The sequence below is a fragment of the Papio anubis genome, unplaced genomic scaffold (assembly GCF_008728515.1).
Source record: "Papio anubis isolate 15944 unplaced genomic scaffold, Panubis1.0 scaffold256, whole genome shotgun sequence".
In the NCBI taxonomy this organism is placed as follows: domain Eukaryota; kingdom Metazoa; phylum Chordata; class Mammalia; order Primates; family Cercopithecidae; genus Papio; species Papio anubis.
This window is the reverse complement of record NW_022162634.1, coordinates 47,094-64,568: the sequence shown is the minus strand read 5'-3', so window position 1 is coordinate 64,568 and position 17,475 is coordinate 47,094. Positions and strand designations below refer to the sequence as shown.

The 17,475-nt window shown below is 32.4% G+C and overlaps 1 protein-coding gene across 9 annotated transcripts in view; it reads left to right on the top strand.

Moving 5' to 3' along the window:
- The window catches only part of LOC116268530 (F-box/LRR-repeat protein 17-like), an 87,609-nt gene that overhangs the window by 33,406 nt on the left and 36,728 nt on the right, over positions 1 to 17,475 (top strand). For 6 of the 9 annotated variants that reach the window (XR_004181441.1, XM_031661818.1, XM_031661822.1 and 3 more), the window contains exon 4: positions 305 to 436. Coding sequence is in view for 8 of the 9 variants with exons in the window: in XM_031661818.1 (XP_031517678.1) it covers positions 305 to 436 (132 nt within the window). In the remaining variant the exon portion in view is untranslated. The other 3 variants (XM_031661816.1, XM_031661820.1, XM_031661819.1) reach the window with 3 other exon arrangements.

Here is a 17,475-nt window from a genome sequence, read left to right as displayed (position 1 = left end):
GAGACCCTGTCTTTAAAAAAAAATACTGGAGTAATAAATATATAATTTTGAACTGTTAAGGAATACAGATACCTTGGCGGGCTTGTAATATGAGTTGGTTGAAACAAGGAGGTACATTAGAAGGTTAAAAATGTTTATACATTACTGTTTTAAATTATGGATTGCTTACATTCTATCTTATTTTACAAGTAACATAAATATTTAACTCTGACATGGTTATTTTCAAAAAATTATATGAAAATCTCACTTGAAAGATGTTGCCTTGTTATTTTTTGAGCATTCAGCTAAATCTGTTTGTTTACAGCTGGGCTCAAAATGCAGAGAACTCAAAGATATTCATTTCGGCCAGTGTTACAAGATCTCAGATGAAGGCATGATCGTCATAGCTAAGGGCTGTCTGAAATTACAAAGGATATACATGCAGGAAAACAAATTAGTAAGTACTTGTTATCATCCTTGTGTTGTTCGTTTTGTTCCTAACCTTTGAATTCTTTCAAGTTTATTTATAATTTTTTTCTGCTTATTGTCTTGTGATGGTTCAAATACTACTTAATCAAAAGCAAAAATTATTTTAAAGTGATGATTTTATAAATTGATCTTTTAACTGAATAGATGGTGTTTGTGTGTGGTACCTGCATGTTAAAAATCCCTCATTAGCATGTGCTAATGCATCTTTTCTAAATGTGGACCGTGAACTAACACTGGTAAATTGGAAAAATCGAATTTGTTTGTCTATGGTTGTAGTTCTTTCTGGTATCTCTGGGGATTATAATAATTCTAGACAGTTAGAAATTTTTTATTGTCCAGAAAAATGTACTCTTGTAAAATAGAACCTTTTACTTAGTATGATAAAAAATGGGATTCAATAATTTAGAGTATATAATATGGGCAATTACATAGATTTTATATTTTAAGCATGTACATGGATAACTCAGACGTGTTTAATGTATTATGCTTAAAAAATCTTACAATTTTTTTATTGAGAGGTAATTAACATAAAATACATTTCAAAACTCTTTAAAGTGTACAACTCATCAGCTTTTAGTATATTTACCATGTTGTGCAGTCATTACCAATGTCAAATTTTTGAATATTTTCATTACCCCTAAAAAAAAATCCTGTGCCCATTAGCTATCACTCCCCATTTTACCCTTCTTCTAGTCCCTGTCAACTGCTAATTTACTTTCTTTCTCTATGGGTTTTCCTATTCTAGATATTTTGTATAAATGGAATCACGTGATACGTGGTCTTTTGTTTCTGGTGTCTCACTTAGCATGATGTTTTCAAGGCTCATTCACGTTTACCATGTATCAGAGCTTTATTATGTTTTATGGCTGAATAATGTTCCAAAGCATTTACATTTTTATATGATAGGTACATCATATCAGTTAAAAGAAAAAGTTGTCACTAGGGGGCACCAGTAGGAGTTCTTCAAATTGAAAAATAGCATGCGTACAGTCATGGGCCATGTAACAATTTTTGGTTTAACAGTGGACAGCTTATATAATAGTGGTCCTGTAAGATTATTATACTGTATTTTTGCCTTTTCTATGTTTAGATACAGAAATACCATTGTATTGTTGCCTACAGTATTCAGTACAGTGACATGCTGTTCAGCTTGACATCTTAGGAGCAATAAAAGCTATAACATATAGTCCAGGGCTTTCTGTATGCTCATAGAATGTTTAAGTACATTCTGTGATGTTCACACAACAAAATTACCTAGTGACACATTTCTCATAACATTTTCCTGTCATTAAGCAATGCATGTCTGTATTTGAAAATGTTGTCAGGGTAGTCTTGAATGTGTAGTATACCACAAAGAAGACTTGCTTTTTTAGTTGTATTTCAAAAATGGAGAGATCTTTTTATTGCCCTTTGGGGTTCATAACATTTAATAATTATTATGTAATGGTCATTCTTGAGACAGCAGGATTTTGTAAAGATAAGTTAGGTCTGTGTTAGAGACACTGAATTTTTGAATACTGGTGTTCACTTACTTGCATTGTGACCCTGGGAAAGTTACTTGAGTTCTTTACACCTCATTTGTAAATGAGGTTATTGATCTCTATTTGCTAGTTATAGTTTTGAGGATTAAATGACACCGTATTTTTAAATTGTCTAGTACAAACTCTGACTTATAGGAGACATGTAAAACATAGTAGTTTTTATGGCATCACAACTGTATTTGTTATCTAACTTTTGGTTTTCACTTTACATTCAAGGTAAATTAAAGGATGGTGATCTCAATTTAGAAGTTTTCTATTTCTCAAGCAATAGGATATTTGTTGACTCTTATTTTTCTTGTTGAGTAAATGTAAAAAAATAGTTTTATTGGCACATCAAACAATTTTTAGCCAATGGTTTCCCCAAAAAGCAACTGTTTATGTTTTGAAGGTTCTTGTTATGTTCACATTAGTTTTTTCCTAATATTTTGGTACATTAAAAAGATGTTATATACTTAAATGCGAAGGGAATCAGTTTTGTGTTTAGTTTTTTTATTAAACATTTTCATTTCATTGGAAATTTGAGGTAATTTTGCCAAGTCTTAAAGGCTAATTCACTACAGTTCTTCCCATTTAAGTTTCTTAGAAAAGGAAATTTAGAATAATTTGAACTCTTTATTGGATTATTGAGATATTGATACCTAACCTCCCATTGGAAGTTTGTATTTTTAAAATTGATGAAATAAGGAGAAATATTTAAATACTTGCAAAGCCACAATTTTAAGTAATTAGAATGTTTTTACTTTGACACATATTCTTAGTAATGTTAACAGCAAATATTTTAAAGTAGCAACTAATACAGGTATGTACAGAGAACACTGTCAGAAAGAATACCAAAAGAATTTCACCTATGCTTTGACAAATACTGATAATCAGTCAAATTATTTTGCTAATTCTCTTAATAAACTGAATCTTCTCAAAAGGAGTATTATAGTTTAATTGCATAGTCTAAAAATAATGGTAGCATAGTTTTCGTATAAACTTTGCTGACTTAAACTATCAAGCTGTTTTGATAGTATTTGAGTATACATACATCTTTTCATATTATATCTTGGCCTTTAGATGGCAGCATTGTCTTTGTGTATTTCTGTGACATAGCTTTTGTGTCCTTGATGTAACTATAAGGATATAATGCCTCTATAAGTTTCTACTGATGGTTGCTGCTGATGTTATGATTTATTTTACATTTTTGTTCTTTATGTAACCTTAATGGGAAAATTTCTTCTTAAGTTATTTTAAAAAATTGTATCTAGAATGCTACAGGATGATCTTACCATTTTACACAAAGTAGTAAGATAGTAGAACATTTTTATTTGTGGCACTGGTTTAAGTAAGATAAACTTTAGAATAGGGGAAAGATTCTTGTGTTTATAAGGGAGAAATTTTATTCATATGGAAAGTGAGGACAATGATATGCCTTAAATGAGTTATAGTGAAGCAGAGGACTGAGGACTTAGATGCAGAATTTTTTTTCTTTTTGAGACAGAGTTTCTCTCTGTAGCCCAGGCTGGAGTGCAATGGCGCAATCTCAGCTCACTGCAACCTCCACTTCCTGGGTTCAAGAGATTCTCCTGCCTTAGCCTCCTGGGTAGCTGGGATTACAAGTGCAAGCCACCATGCCAGCTAATTTTTTTTGTATTTTTAGTAGAGATGGGGTTCCACCGTGTTGGTCAGGCTGGTCTTGAACTCCTGAGCTCATGATTCGCCCACCTTGGCCTCCCAGAGTGCTGGGATTACAGGTGTGAGCCACCGCACCTGGCTTTAGATGCAGAATAGTGAGACAAGTGTCATGTACCTACATAGGTATAGTTTGCATTTGCTGTAAAACTCTTATGTTGACTATACAAATAGATTTGAGGAGTACAACTGCAGTGAGGGTCTAGCATATTGTATGTGTCTCTCTCTTCTAGTGATAGGTTTTATATCACTTCTGAATAGTGCATGCCACAAAGCTATTTTTAAGTCGTATTTAGTTTGAGCATATAGTTATTAATGATCTAGAAACCTCAGTTAAGTATATTTCCTCTGCTTCTTTAATTTCCCTGTACCAGATCTGCTTCTCTACTTTTTGGACAGAGAAGCTCTTTGGGTGGCTTTTTATTCCATTGTAAAATGATGAGGTCAGATAGATTACATGTCATTTGTTATACAGGCTGATGTTTTAAAGTACTGGAATTTTATGAGTTATTCCAAAAATAGCTTCTGTGCTATGTCCTATGTCAAAGCATTTTTGATGTAGATCTGTATGTGTTATGCGTGTATTTGGTCTATTTTTTTACATTTCGTACTCTGAATAATTGGCCTGTAAACTATTATAGATTACTCAGTTGTCAAGAAAATAGTAATGTACTATGAATAGATTTCAGAAAGTTATAGGGAAATGATTAAAGTTTCCTAATTGAAAGTTGATTTCTTGAAAGTTAATTGTGAATGTTTACTTTTCAATCTCTTAGTTGATATTTTACTAGTTTTATAATTCTGTGACTTCTCTTAGAGTCCTTTGGCTGCTGCTGTAACAATTTTGTTTTAGATTTTATCTTTTGGAGACTTACATGAATGATACAGGATCAAATTCACCTCTCTAGGCTTTCCCCCCACCCACCCCCCAGGCTGAAAGCATTTTAACGGGAGATGGAGGCAAACACCATTTTTGAGTTGCACTGAACTCGGTTAAAACCTTGATGCATACTCACATGACTTGCTTTAGTTATCTTAATTTTTGCACTTTGTTTTGCCTCCTTGCAGAAAGGATACAATACTACTTCATACATGTTCTTATGAGGATCAGACTAAATGAGATTAAGAGGTAAAGCACCAAATGGGTTCCATTGCCACAAAACACAAGAAGGCTTCAATAAAGGTTTTTATCCTCTCCTATCAGGAGAGAGGATATTGAAGCCTATTATTTGCTTTCTGCAGTTTACTAATTTGAATTGGGCTGTATCAATGCCTAGTATCACCTAGTCTGATTTTACCTGTTAGCCACTGACAGTTTATTTTTTTTTTTTCTCTTTGCTGTGGTTTGAGGCTGTTGTAGCAGTTAGGTGAAAAAATTGGTAGCCATGTTAATAATAAACTAGAGTAGTATATAAGATAAACATTTGTATCAAGAGTTTAAATAGCAGTAGTTAATTCAGCATTATGTGAAAGCTTCCATTTCCTGACTCTTACTGTTCACCATAGAGTTAATATATTAATGGGTTTATACATAAGAGTTAATATATTAAGGAGATTGGTTGTCCGCAACCGTAGCCCCCCTGCGATACTCTTTATGTCTTATTTCTCAAATATTCCTTTTGAAGTGAGTTTAATTGTAATACCAGACATAAATAATTTACATTTTTGAGGGATTTTGTACAAAAGGGCCAAGTACTCACTTTAGCCTCCAAAATCATCCAGAGTATATACTTGCCTTCAGTGTTCTTTCCCCTCTTAATGGATGGGGCATTTACTTAAACCCAGAATGGTAGTTTCCAGTGAACAGTAATACTTGAATGTGGCATTCTAAAGGAGGTGACCAAGAGATATTGAATCTTATCTTATTATCTCTGTCCATTTGGGTTGCTGTACCAAAATACTATAAACTGGATAACTTATAAACAACAGACATGTGTTAGTCACAGATCTGAAGGCTGACAAGTCCAAGATTAAGGCACTGGCAGGTTTGGTATCTGGTGAGGGCTTACTTTCTAGTTCATAGACACCTTCTCACATGGTAGAAAGGCAAACAAGCTCCCTGTGGCCTATTTTGTAAAGGTATTAGTCCCATTTATTAGAGCCCTGCCCTCATGACTTAATCACTCCCCAAAGATCCCACTTCCTAATACTATCACTTGGAGGTTACGATTTCAACATATGGGTTTTGGGTGTACACAAACCTTTAGACTATAGCAACTACATTTCAGCATTTTGCTGTCATTTGTTGGTAATAGAAAATATTTAATACAAGTTATCTTTTATTGAGTATTGTTAATTTAGCAGGTACTATGCTGTTTTGTATAATTAATCCTCATAACTACCACATGAGGTAGCTATTTTTATCCAATTTTACCAGTGAGGTAATTGAGGCATAAAGAAGTTAACAACAAGTAGCTGTCAAAGTCAAAATTCTAACCCAGATCTGTTAAGATTCCCAAACTTTTCTTCGCTAGCCCTTTGGATTGCGTGGATATATTACCTGTAATGCTAATCCACACACCTTTGAACCAAGTAGCAACTTCCAAAAGACATTATCTCCCTTTAAAACACTTATTGACCAGTGCTGTGAGACATCAAAGGAAGAAGTTAATTATTAGCATGAGTAGAAAATCATTTTTTAGGGTGGTAATTGATTGCAGGAGAAGCTGCAAGTACCAGCAGAAGTGTATTTAAAACTTTTTCTAGGAAAATTACTGAAATTATCAAAGAGGAAAGCTAGCATTTAGTGTTGATCTTAATCTTATATGAATATGAATATAATTAATAATAGAATTGCAGTATTTTATACAAAGCTTCTCTGTATTGCAAACATGGTGTTTTATATTTTTGTGATATTTCGATTCAGAAGCTAGTAGCATTTGATTTTTGTCCAGAAGATTTAGTGGCAATTTTAATGAATTCATGAACTGATAAGTCTGTACTCTGTTCCTTAACATTTGTTTCAGATGTTCATTCAGTTCCATTAACATTTGAACAGTTACTATGTTTCAGGCACTGTGAGAGGTGTTGAAGAATTAAACAAGAGTTACACTGCCAAAGAGAGAAGATCCTGGTCTCATGATAGTGCTATAGAAAAACCAATTGCAAAAATAGTTATTCTTATGTGAGGGATAAGGAAGGAATCTGAAAATCTTATAAATAGTAAGTGATATTTGAACTGAGTTTTGAATTACATATAGTGATGTGATGAATATGCAAGCAGACATATTTTAGGGTAAGGTAATTGCAGTAATGGGAAAGAGCATTAACAAAGATAAAACATCAGAAAAATATGGGAAATGTTTAATAGGTGGTGAGTGTTACAGTGCCACTAGGTTGATAGGCTGGATAGTAGAGAAGTATTCATATTTGGTCTGGAAAAGAAAGAAGGGACCGGGTTGTTAAATTTTTTTCAGTGTCATGCTGTGAAATTTGAAAGTCTCTAGGTAATAAGAATTATAGCATGAGATTTTAGCAAGTGTGAAATGTGATCAGATTTTAATTCTTGTTTTATTTTCCTATTTTGAAAAATTAAGAAAAATATAGAATACAAAAAGGAGTAATAACAGGTGTATGCCCATCACCTGTAAATTGACAGTTGTTAACATTTTATTAAATTTGCTGCTGCTGCTGCTTGAATTAATAAAACAAATAAACTTCAAGTCTCTGTTGTCTTACATTCATACTGTTGTCCCAGTGTTCCCTTCCAGAGCAACTGCTATGATGATGTAAAGTGCTTTAAAAAATACTTTAATATTTATGTGGATAACCATGACATGTGGTATTATTTAGTTTGTGGTCGCATGTAATTTTTATCTAGTGTCGTATGGTTAAATATCTGGTCTCACAAAGTATATATGAGTCTACAATTTGCATGTTTACTTTTATTTTTGAGATCTAGCCATAATGAATATAATTCATTCTTTTTCATTGTTAGTATTCTATTATATGTATAAATCTCTTGGTTATTCATTCCCTATTGAAGGTCACTTACATTGCTTCCACTGTTTTACTATCAGAGGCAGTATTGCAATAAAATTATTGTATAAATCTCTTGTGCTCATCTTCAAGAGTTTCTCTAGGGCATATACTAGAAGTATATATAATATGGTGCTAAGATATGTACATTTTCAAATTTTTCTAGATCATGTCAAATCACTCTCTACTGCTAATTGAAATCATGATTTAGAGATGTATCTTGCTGATGGAGTGTCAACTCTTCTGAGGGCCAGGAGTATGTACTCATCTTTTTATTCATCCCTCCTAGTGTTGGAATATAATAGACATTCAATAAATGTTGGTTTAGGGACAGATGGGTTACTACTGCATTGAGCATGCTTTAAAAAATGTATCACTTCAAATATTTTGATGACATATTTTATTAAATAAAAGCTTAAAATAGTTTAAAGAGTCAAACATTTTTTCACTTTTCAAGTAAGTAAATTGTTTTGACCTAGTTAGCACATTAATGATGCCATTCTTTGTGTATCAAATTTATCCAGCCAAAGTCACTAATGTACTCAAGGGTTTTTTTTGGGGGGGATAATTGTCTTTAACAACATGCACTTCTGATCAACTAGAATATAATTCTTTTCAGAATTATGTTGACTTGTACGTTCTTACTGTTAATGAAATCAGTTTTATTTTGTTAAAGTGGTATTTGAAAGATCTAGTTTCAATTAAAACAAGGTTTTTTTTTTGTTTTTGTTTTTGTTTTTTAAAGTAGAGACAGGGTTTCACTATATTGCCCAGGCTGGTCCCGAACTCCTGGGCTCAAGTGATTCTCCTGTCTTGGCCTCCCAAAGTGCTGGGATTGTAGGCATCAGCTACCATGCCTGACCTAAAACAAGTTTTTTGACAGTATAATTTCATTCTGAAGAATAAATACATTTTTACTCATTTTAAATTCTTTGCTAGATCTTATCCTCTTACTCTCTTTTTAGTCTATTGGTATCTTTCTCTTACGGCTGTTTTTTTGGTTGGTTGTTTGTTTTAAAATCAGATATGTTGGCAGGAACATAAGTGAGTTATATTCTATTATTTGAAGGCATAAAGAGCAATAAAGAATGAAGGTGTATTTTTTCTTTCCCTGTGTGCCAGTGTCGTATAGAAGACAGGCAGTGACTTGGATGATATCCAAACAATTTTTCTTTGGAATGCATTATTTTTTACCCAGCAGATTTACCTGCTTAATTATATTAGTTTAGTAATATTAAAATTAGTTCACAAACTCTGGGGACTCATCAGCTGATGATAGGAGATGACCAAATGCAAATAGGATCTCAGGAGGAAGCTAGCTTAGTATTAAAAACTCAGATAAAGATATCCCAGTGTGAATAATGCAGAATTTGTTATGGTTAAAAATAGGAAATTCCAAATAGTATTTAAGTATTCTTTAAAAATATATTTTTTTCTGGATCAAATTCTAGAGTGCTTCTTTTGGGTTTAAAATTTGTAATTGGTAGATTATTTTTAGTGTAATTCTTTTGTTAGTGCTTTTTTCCCTACATATATAGTCTGTAGTTTAAGTCCTGTTTTTTTAAAATAAAAATCTAATTTTTATTTGCTTTCTTTTTTGACTACCTGTTAAAATCAGAGATTTGAAACAAAATAAATTATCTCTAAGATACAAGTGTGGAAGTGCAGTGTTGGGCTTTGTGCTCAAGTGTTGGCCACAGGAGATAGTGGGTTGAGATAAAGACTTGATTCATTAGGCTTAGCAAATAGAAATTTTATAAAGGTTAGATGGTAGTGGCATGCTAGTAGTACATTAAGCCTATCATTTATGAGAATATGTTCCTGAACTACCTTTCTAGCCTGTCAGTCAACAAGTGAAATGTATTATTTGGATTTAGGAAGAAGTTTTGACTTACGTTTTTATCCACAGTAATAAGGTTCTAGGGTTTTAGGATATCCAAGACTTAATAATCCCAGTTATTTCAGTGACTAGGCTTAAAGGAAGGAGAATTGGAGAATTACCTTTTTTTCTTTCTTTCTTTTTTAAATAAAGATTTGCCTTTCTAAATATAGTTTACAGACTTCAGTTGAATCTGACTTCCAGGTAATAGGATGCACTTTTTCCATCATTTTATTGTAGTCATTATCACAAAGATACATTATTGTGAATGTCCTATGGCACTTGGGCCTTTGTCAGACAACCCTGTCTTCAGGCAAAAATATACAGGCGATATTTCTATCTAAACCTGTGTTAAGTACTGTTCCTATTAGTGTTGCAGATTTTGCTCACTCATATTAGGTTAGTTGTCTTCTTTTACTGTCTTTCTTGAAATTATTTTCAAAGGTTTGAACATAAAGTTACCTGATAGGCACTAGAAGGATGAATAGTCATGTGAGTTTTGGGGTGGATTCTTTTTGTTGTTGTTGTTAGCTATATCATCTAGATTTTAATAGCCAAGAAGTTTAAAAGCCAGGTAAGTCCATACTGTTTTGATACTTTTTTTTCCAACCCTTCTTCTGTTGCATCTTAGTTTGTGTAGCCACATCTAGGTTGCAGACTATATCAGTATAGTATTTTTCTTTAGTGGCTGCCATATTTCATTATTTTGGATTTCTATTGTATGATGGTAGAAGTACTCAAGTTACTTCAGGAGAGTTTGGGGGTAAAAAATTTGTAGTGTCTGTTACCAGATCTTCATTGGCTATTTTTGATTGGAGCATAAAATCTAGATGGTTATCGTTCACTTAATAAGACATATAAATAAATATATTGAGACTGTAATACAAAGAAAAGTAGTTGTAAATCAGAGTCCTTCTTACTGAACTATAGTTGGGTGATTTTCTTTTATTTTCCCTTTCGCTGAATATCTTTGAGAATATAAAGAAGAAGGCATATATTTATATTCATTACTGCTTAAATGTCCAAATGAATGCCTAGAGGTTATAAAATTATTTGCATCATGTTCTGCTAGCTTTTCATTTTAACCTCTCTGAGAACATGATAAAATTTCCTTATCTTTTTACTAGGTTAATATTTACTGTAAGTATTTGAAGATAATTTTGTAGTTTTCTATTTCATACATTTTAAATTGTTGCAGGACACGATTTAATATACACACATATACTCTTATTTCATTAGTATACTGATAAATCTCTGTTTATCGTATATAATTGTAGGCAGTTTCATTATGTAATCTAGTATACATTCTGTAGTTTTTCATTGTTTTAAGCTTTTTTGTGTGAAGAATTTAATGGAAAAAAGTATGAAAGGTTAAATATACATTGTATATATTCCTCTGAATTCACTCATGAACTAAGATGTTTCTAAAGGTTGACTCTTACTGATCATATCTACAATCCAGCAGTGTTCTTTCCAAAATACTGTTTTTGTCATTTCAGAATGTGTAGTGGCTCATTTCAAAGATTTCTTCAGTTACTAGTCTCTGTCTCATTACTTTTTTTTTTTTTTACTTTCTATACTTCATTTATCATTCTTCTTCTTATCTTTCTTCCAGAATGTGTTCATTACTACCTTCAAGCTCAGGTGAATATTATTTTTTTTTGCAAATACTGTTTGAGAATTACCTCACATTTTTTACTTTCCTGTATTCTGTCAGCTTCCTGTATTTAGTTACTTCTTATTAATCTGTTGATAATTTGTTTTGTTTTGTTTTTTTTTTTTTGAGATGGAGTCTCACTCTGTTGCCCAGGCTCATGGCAACCTTTGCCTCCCAGGTTCAAGTGAGTCTCCTGCCTCAGCCTCCCGAGTAGCTGGGACTGCAGGCGTGCACCACCATGCCCAGCTAATTTTTGTGTTTTTAGTAGAGACGGGGTTTCACCATGTTGGCCAGGGTGGTCTTGATCTCTTGACCTTGTGATCTGCCCGCCTCGGCCTCCCAGAGTGCTGGGATTACAGACGTGAGCCATCATGCCTGGCCAAAAATTCTTGAGATAAGGAAGGAAGAGTTTCTTCTAAAATCACATTTTAAATGAGACACATGTCAGTAACTTTAAACATAACCATTTATACTTTAATATGTACGTAAAAGTATAGCATTTAGGACATAAAATTTAATTTTTATTAATTGAATTGGTGAAATATACTTTATTCTATAACAATATCAAGTGATTCTTCATTAGCATTCATACAAGAAGAATGGCAATGATAGTTTGGAGAAGTAAAATCCCAAATAAGTGTGTTCTTTTTAAGAATTAGGTAGATTTTAGGAAATGATTTCTTAAAAGTGGATTTTGAAACTTAATGTCTTTAAACATTTTTATTACAAATTACCTATTATATATTTTCATTCACATGGTTGTACATCTCATTGAAGATATTTGGTTTGTTTCAGTATTTCATCCTTCTGTTTCAGGCAACCCTAACAAAAATCTCTCAAGACTGCTAATAAGTGTGGTCTCTTTTCTTTTGTCATACTTTAATTACCTGATTCTTGAAAAGATGAAAGTTAACTAGTTGCTTCTGTGGTTGAGTTTGTTCAGAAGAGCTTGACTTTATTGTTGTAATTAGAGGTAGATATTAAATATAATATTTGATAGATATTTGCTGCTTGGTACCAATCAAATGTGTCACCAAATCTGGCATTAAATTTAGTTCAGAACACTGGCATTGCATGCCTTGAGAGTAATATATCATGCAGAAGTTACACTGGCAAGTGTTTTTTTAAAAAATACTTTATATAAAATTTTTAGTTTTTAATTTCATAAATTCTTCCCATATATATATATTTTTGTTTAATATGTTCTAACAATTTTTTAGAATCAAAAATGGGAAAAGAATGCCAAGAATAAGGATAGATATTTTGTTACAATAATGCAGTTTGTTTTTTCATTTTCTTGGAGGATTAAGTGACATTTGGACAACTTGAGAAGGTAAAAAAGTGGACAAGTGTTGGTTCTGCCAAACTATTGTTTATCCTTGGATTAAACTGTATTTTTTTTCCCCTCTAGAAGTAATATCTTTTTCTAGTATACCCATATGGCTTTCTGCTGTAAAGTTAGTCCAAGTATATAAGAATAATCTATTTTCATACATTAAAATCTATTTAAAACAATCACATGTTTCTAATATACTTTATATTATCATGTTTTTAGATTACAGTCAGAAACGGTTTTTTTAAGAAGAATATAATTATGCTAATTGCTGATCAGTATAATAATAGGAGGTATTTCACATCTGGTCTTCAATAGTGGTAAATCATTGTCAGTCTAGTGTGTGCATTTGCCTAGAGTCACAGGTTAATTCTTTAGACATGGGTACCTTCCCCGTTTCTGTTAAGGCATACCTTTCTCAGTTATTGTAAAAATGAACTTCCAGATACTGGAACCAACTTGTAATCACCTTAGTGCTTACCCTCCATCTCTGAACTTCTATATTAGTACATGTCTAAGGTTATTTGTTTTTATGCATTATAATGCTATATTTACATTAAATTTGCTTGTAACTTATAATCATGCAGTTTCCTCTTGTCCTACTTTTCAAAATTTAAAAAAGTACTATTTTTTTTTTAAGATGGTGCCTTAACCTTGAAAGTCATACTATCCTCTAAGCCTGCTTTTTGGCAAATCTCTTTATTGCATGCCTGATAATGAGCCATATAGCATTGTGTGTGTGTGTGTGTGGGAGGTAGGAGAGTGCAAATATTTATATTCAAGAACTCAAAATGTTTTTAATGATAGTTGAAAAATTGTGAGTAAAATGATATCAAAATGATATTTGATCTGATTTTTCTCATTTATAACATTTAAAAACTAGTACTATCAATGCCTTAAGAAAAAGGTTGTATATATTCACCACATTATTTAAACAAGACTAGCGGAATTTATTTTGTTTTACCTTATTCTCCCACCAATATGTAGAATTTGTAATTTAACAATTGAAATGATTGCTTCTTGTGAATACTTACATTGTTTTAGGGGACTTTTCCATTTTTTAGACAGTGAATGGCAGTACCCACTAAGTAGTGATCCTCGTAAAACTTCGGTGGTTTCATTTACTATTAACATGCACTTTGACAGCTGGCCTTTACTAATCTCACACCATGCGTTTGAAACTTTTTACTTAAAGCTTTATAGTTGAATTACAATATATTGTGTCCTTTGTTTTCTCCTGGACAAGGATTTTAAACAAACTTTCTATTGCACTTGTTGAATATGTATTTTATAGTAACCACCATGAAGTTTGCAGCGTTTTAGAAGATGAAGAAGCAAAGATAAAAGATACACATTCAAGAAGGCTTGGTTTCACAGTTGGTGCATAATCCTTTCTGCTGTCATTGGTACCCTAACCCTCTACCTACCAGAACAAAAGAAACTGAATTGAAAATTGTGGGAGCTGGGGAACATTCTGTTGGCAACACATCGCATGGCCCATAGGCGTTGTCAGGTCTCAGTTTGATGCCCTTTATTCTTTCTGACAGATGTGAGGTAGGGTCTATGAGGGGGAAGTCATTACTAGAGAGAGGGCAGTGTCAGATCAAAAGTAACCAGTGATCAAACAAGGTAAAGGGCTGTGGAAAATAGGCTCTCTTTCTGGCCTCAACACCTGCCTGATCACTGAAGGGAATAGTCCTTATGTGTCAGGGCCAGTTGATTTTCTTTGATGTACAGTGAATTAGAAGTCAGAGTGGAAGCTTAGCTGGAGCACAGAGATTTTTATTTCCTAGTTCTTGGGCAATTTAGGTGTTTATTTATTTATTTATTTTTTTACCTTAATTACCTAGAAGTCATTCTGTTGAGTATTAAAATGTACTCATTCTGACTTTGTTATCACTATATATTTGGAAATGCTACTAATAAGCAATTTCCAATAGCACTGTAAGTCAGGCTTTACAAGTCATCAGACTACATTTCTCACACTTCTAATTGTAACTTCAATTAGATCATTTGTAAAATATAATGGTAGATATAAAGTACATAGTACTGAGCTTGGCACATTGTAGGTCTCTTCATTGTAAAATTTGAGAAGTTACCTCACTAAGTAATTTTGAATAAATTTGAATTAACTCTTTGCACATAAGTACTTATTACTATGTTTTCTTTTAAGGTAACCCTTTCTAATCAATTCAATTGAAAGAAAATTTAAAGAGACAATCTCATTGGCATTTTTGTATGTATGGTTCTTTTTCCCTGCCCTTTCATCTTTAGAGTATGTGACTGAAGTCCCGAAGGATGATATTTTTGTCTTTTGTTGGCTTCCTGTGTGGATAAATTGACAACTACAATTTCTAAAAATTTCAGTTTATGTTGTTTTCCTTTACATTAAGAGCAAATATTTGACCACTACTAGATTTCAGTGTCTCAACCTTTGTAAATACTGCCACATTTTATTCAGATTCGTAAATAGTTAACAGTCATTTTGTCCTCAAAATTCTGGATGTAAGAGTTTATTTGAAATAAAGAATCTTAGTACTTAAGCATTTTAAAAGTGGTTTTTTAATCTAGTAATTTGTCCATCTTTGCATGAAGTCTCATGTTTGGTTTTGATACTTTAGGTAACCTTAAATCTTCTTCCTTTATGCATTTGGAAATGTAAATACAAAACAATATATATTATGTTGCATTGTCTTCACATTAATATTTGTCTTATAGACTACTGTTAGCTATAATATATATTTTATGCTTGGGAAATTTCAGAATAATATGTTGAATATATATATATATACTGATATTTCTGGTTTGACTTAAGCAAAATTTGCTTATAAATTATTGTATGTTTTGCTTCAGCTCTCATTTTAAGGTAGTTTGATTTAGAACTTCTTATACAAGATTTTATATCTATTTTTGAAACTTTTTGAAATTTGCAAGATCTTAATACGGATTCATTTCATAATCTTTAACTATAGACTCTTTTTTTTTTTTTCCCATTTTTGCTTTTGATTGTTGTTTAATATGTTTGCCCTGGCCACATAGCTCACACCTGTAATCCCAGCACTTTGGGAGACTGAGGCGGTGGATCACTTGAGGTCAGGAGTTCGCACTAGCCTGGTCAAACATGGTGAAAATCCATCTCTACTAAAAATACAAGAATTAGCTGGGCATGATGGTGCACAACCATAATCCCAGCTACTTGGGAGGTTGAAGCAGGAGGATTGCTTGAACACAGGAAGTGGAGGTTGCAGTGAGCTGAAATCGTACCACTGCACTCCAACCTGGGTGACAGAGCGAGACTCTCTCATTAAAACCCAACAACAAACAAACAGTTTGTCCTGAACTACCTCTGAGGGATAGTAACTTGAAACCAATATGAGAGTATTATTCTGATTTAGGGAGAAGAATGATTTTGGTTTTGGTTTTCTGAGGTAATTCCCACAATCCTTCTTTTAATCTGAATATTTGTTTAAAAAGATTGGAGTTTGTTGATGTTTTAATATTAATGTTAGGAAGAAACATTTATAAAAGGTGAATTTCTGTATGTAAATATGAATTATTGTTTTCAAAATGGACCTTGGCAACATAGAATTTTACTAGTTATAATCTTCGGTTCATGATATACTGTGGTAATTGGTCCAGGCATAATCTTATTTCATTATAAAAGTTAATTTATCAAAAAGCTTTTAAACATTTACTCAGGAACGCGCCATCCATACTATTAATTAGAATGTTATCAATAACTTTCATCTACCTATGCATTCCTTCCTTCTCTCATCTTGACTCCCCTTCAGAGGTAATCAGAATTAACTGCTATCCTGAATTTTATATTTATCATTCTTTTCATTTTGCTACATTTGTATATATGTCTGATCAACACATTATTTAGTTTTTACTAGTTTTTAATCAAATAAGTTTCCAAGGAGGTCACTGGTGAACTGGTTGATACTATTCAGTTCTAACTTTTAAGATATTCTTTACTATATTTTCACATCAAGTTATTTCGGATCTTTAGATTGAATATGTGATATCTACATGTTGGTCCCTTGCATTTTGCATTTTCAGTTTATAAGTTATATTCATAAATACGGATAACAAGGTCTTTTTTTCCAGTTTTGATTTGTTGCAACTTTAGCAATTCCTGTGACATGATGTGCGGGTTAGAAGAGTTACTCTGTTAGGTGACAGGTGTAGTTGGTCAGGAATGTCTAGTCATTTCCCAGTTTGGAATGGAGATAAGTGAATTTCATGCTTACCAAATGACTTTTATGTTTTACTTAGCAGTCTGTAGTGTCATTAATAAGTTCAACCATTGTAATTTTTCATAAGGATAAAATGCGCTAAATTTCTTTGATTGCTGGAAGTGCTATTGATTTAATAACAACTTTAAAGGAGAAAAATGGAAAAACCACATTAAATATTCATGTTGACTTTAAGACTTGGATTTCAAAACTACCAATTTGCAAAAAAAATTAGTCTTTTTTTTTTTTTTCTGTAACAGCTTAGTTAAATGGTCAGTAGCTTAGTATTTATCTCATACACAGTTTTGGTAAAATCAAACCAAACAAAGTATTTGCTTTCCCTACAGATGGAGTTTTCTCCAGTTTCCATTTTTAACATGTAGTCTATGTAAAATAAAAAAAATATGTGCTCATATCTGCCTTCATACTTTTGCTAGTCCTTTGGAAATGTGGTTGGTTATAACTAAGAATACTCAGTACTCAGAATGGTTAATGATTTCTTGATATTGAGTGAGCTAATTAATAAAATTTTACTGGAGATGAAATTAGCACTTCTTAACATTGACAACAATAGATGTTTTTTCCTTTTGAACAATTTATGATTGATCGTATTTATAAGGATGTGGAGTATAAAATACATTTTTTTTTTTTTGAGATGGAGTCTCGCTCTGTCGCCCAGGCTGGAGTACAGTGGCGCGATCTCGGCT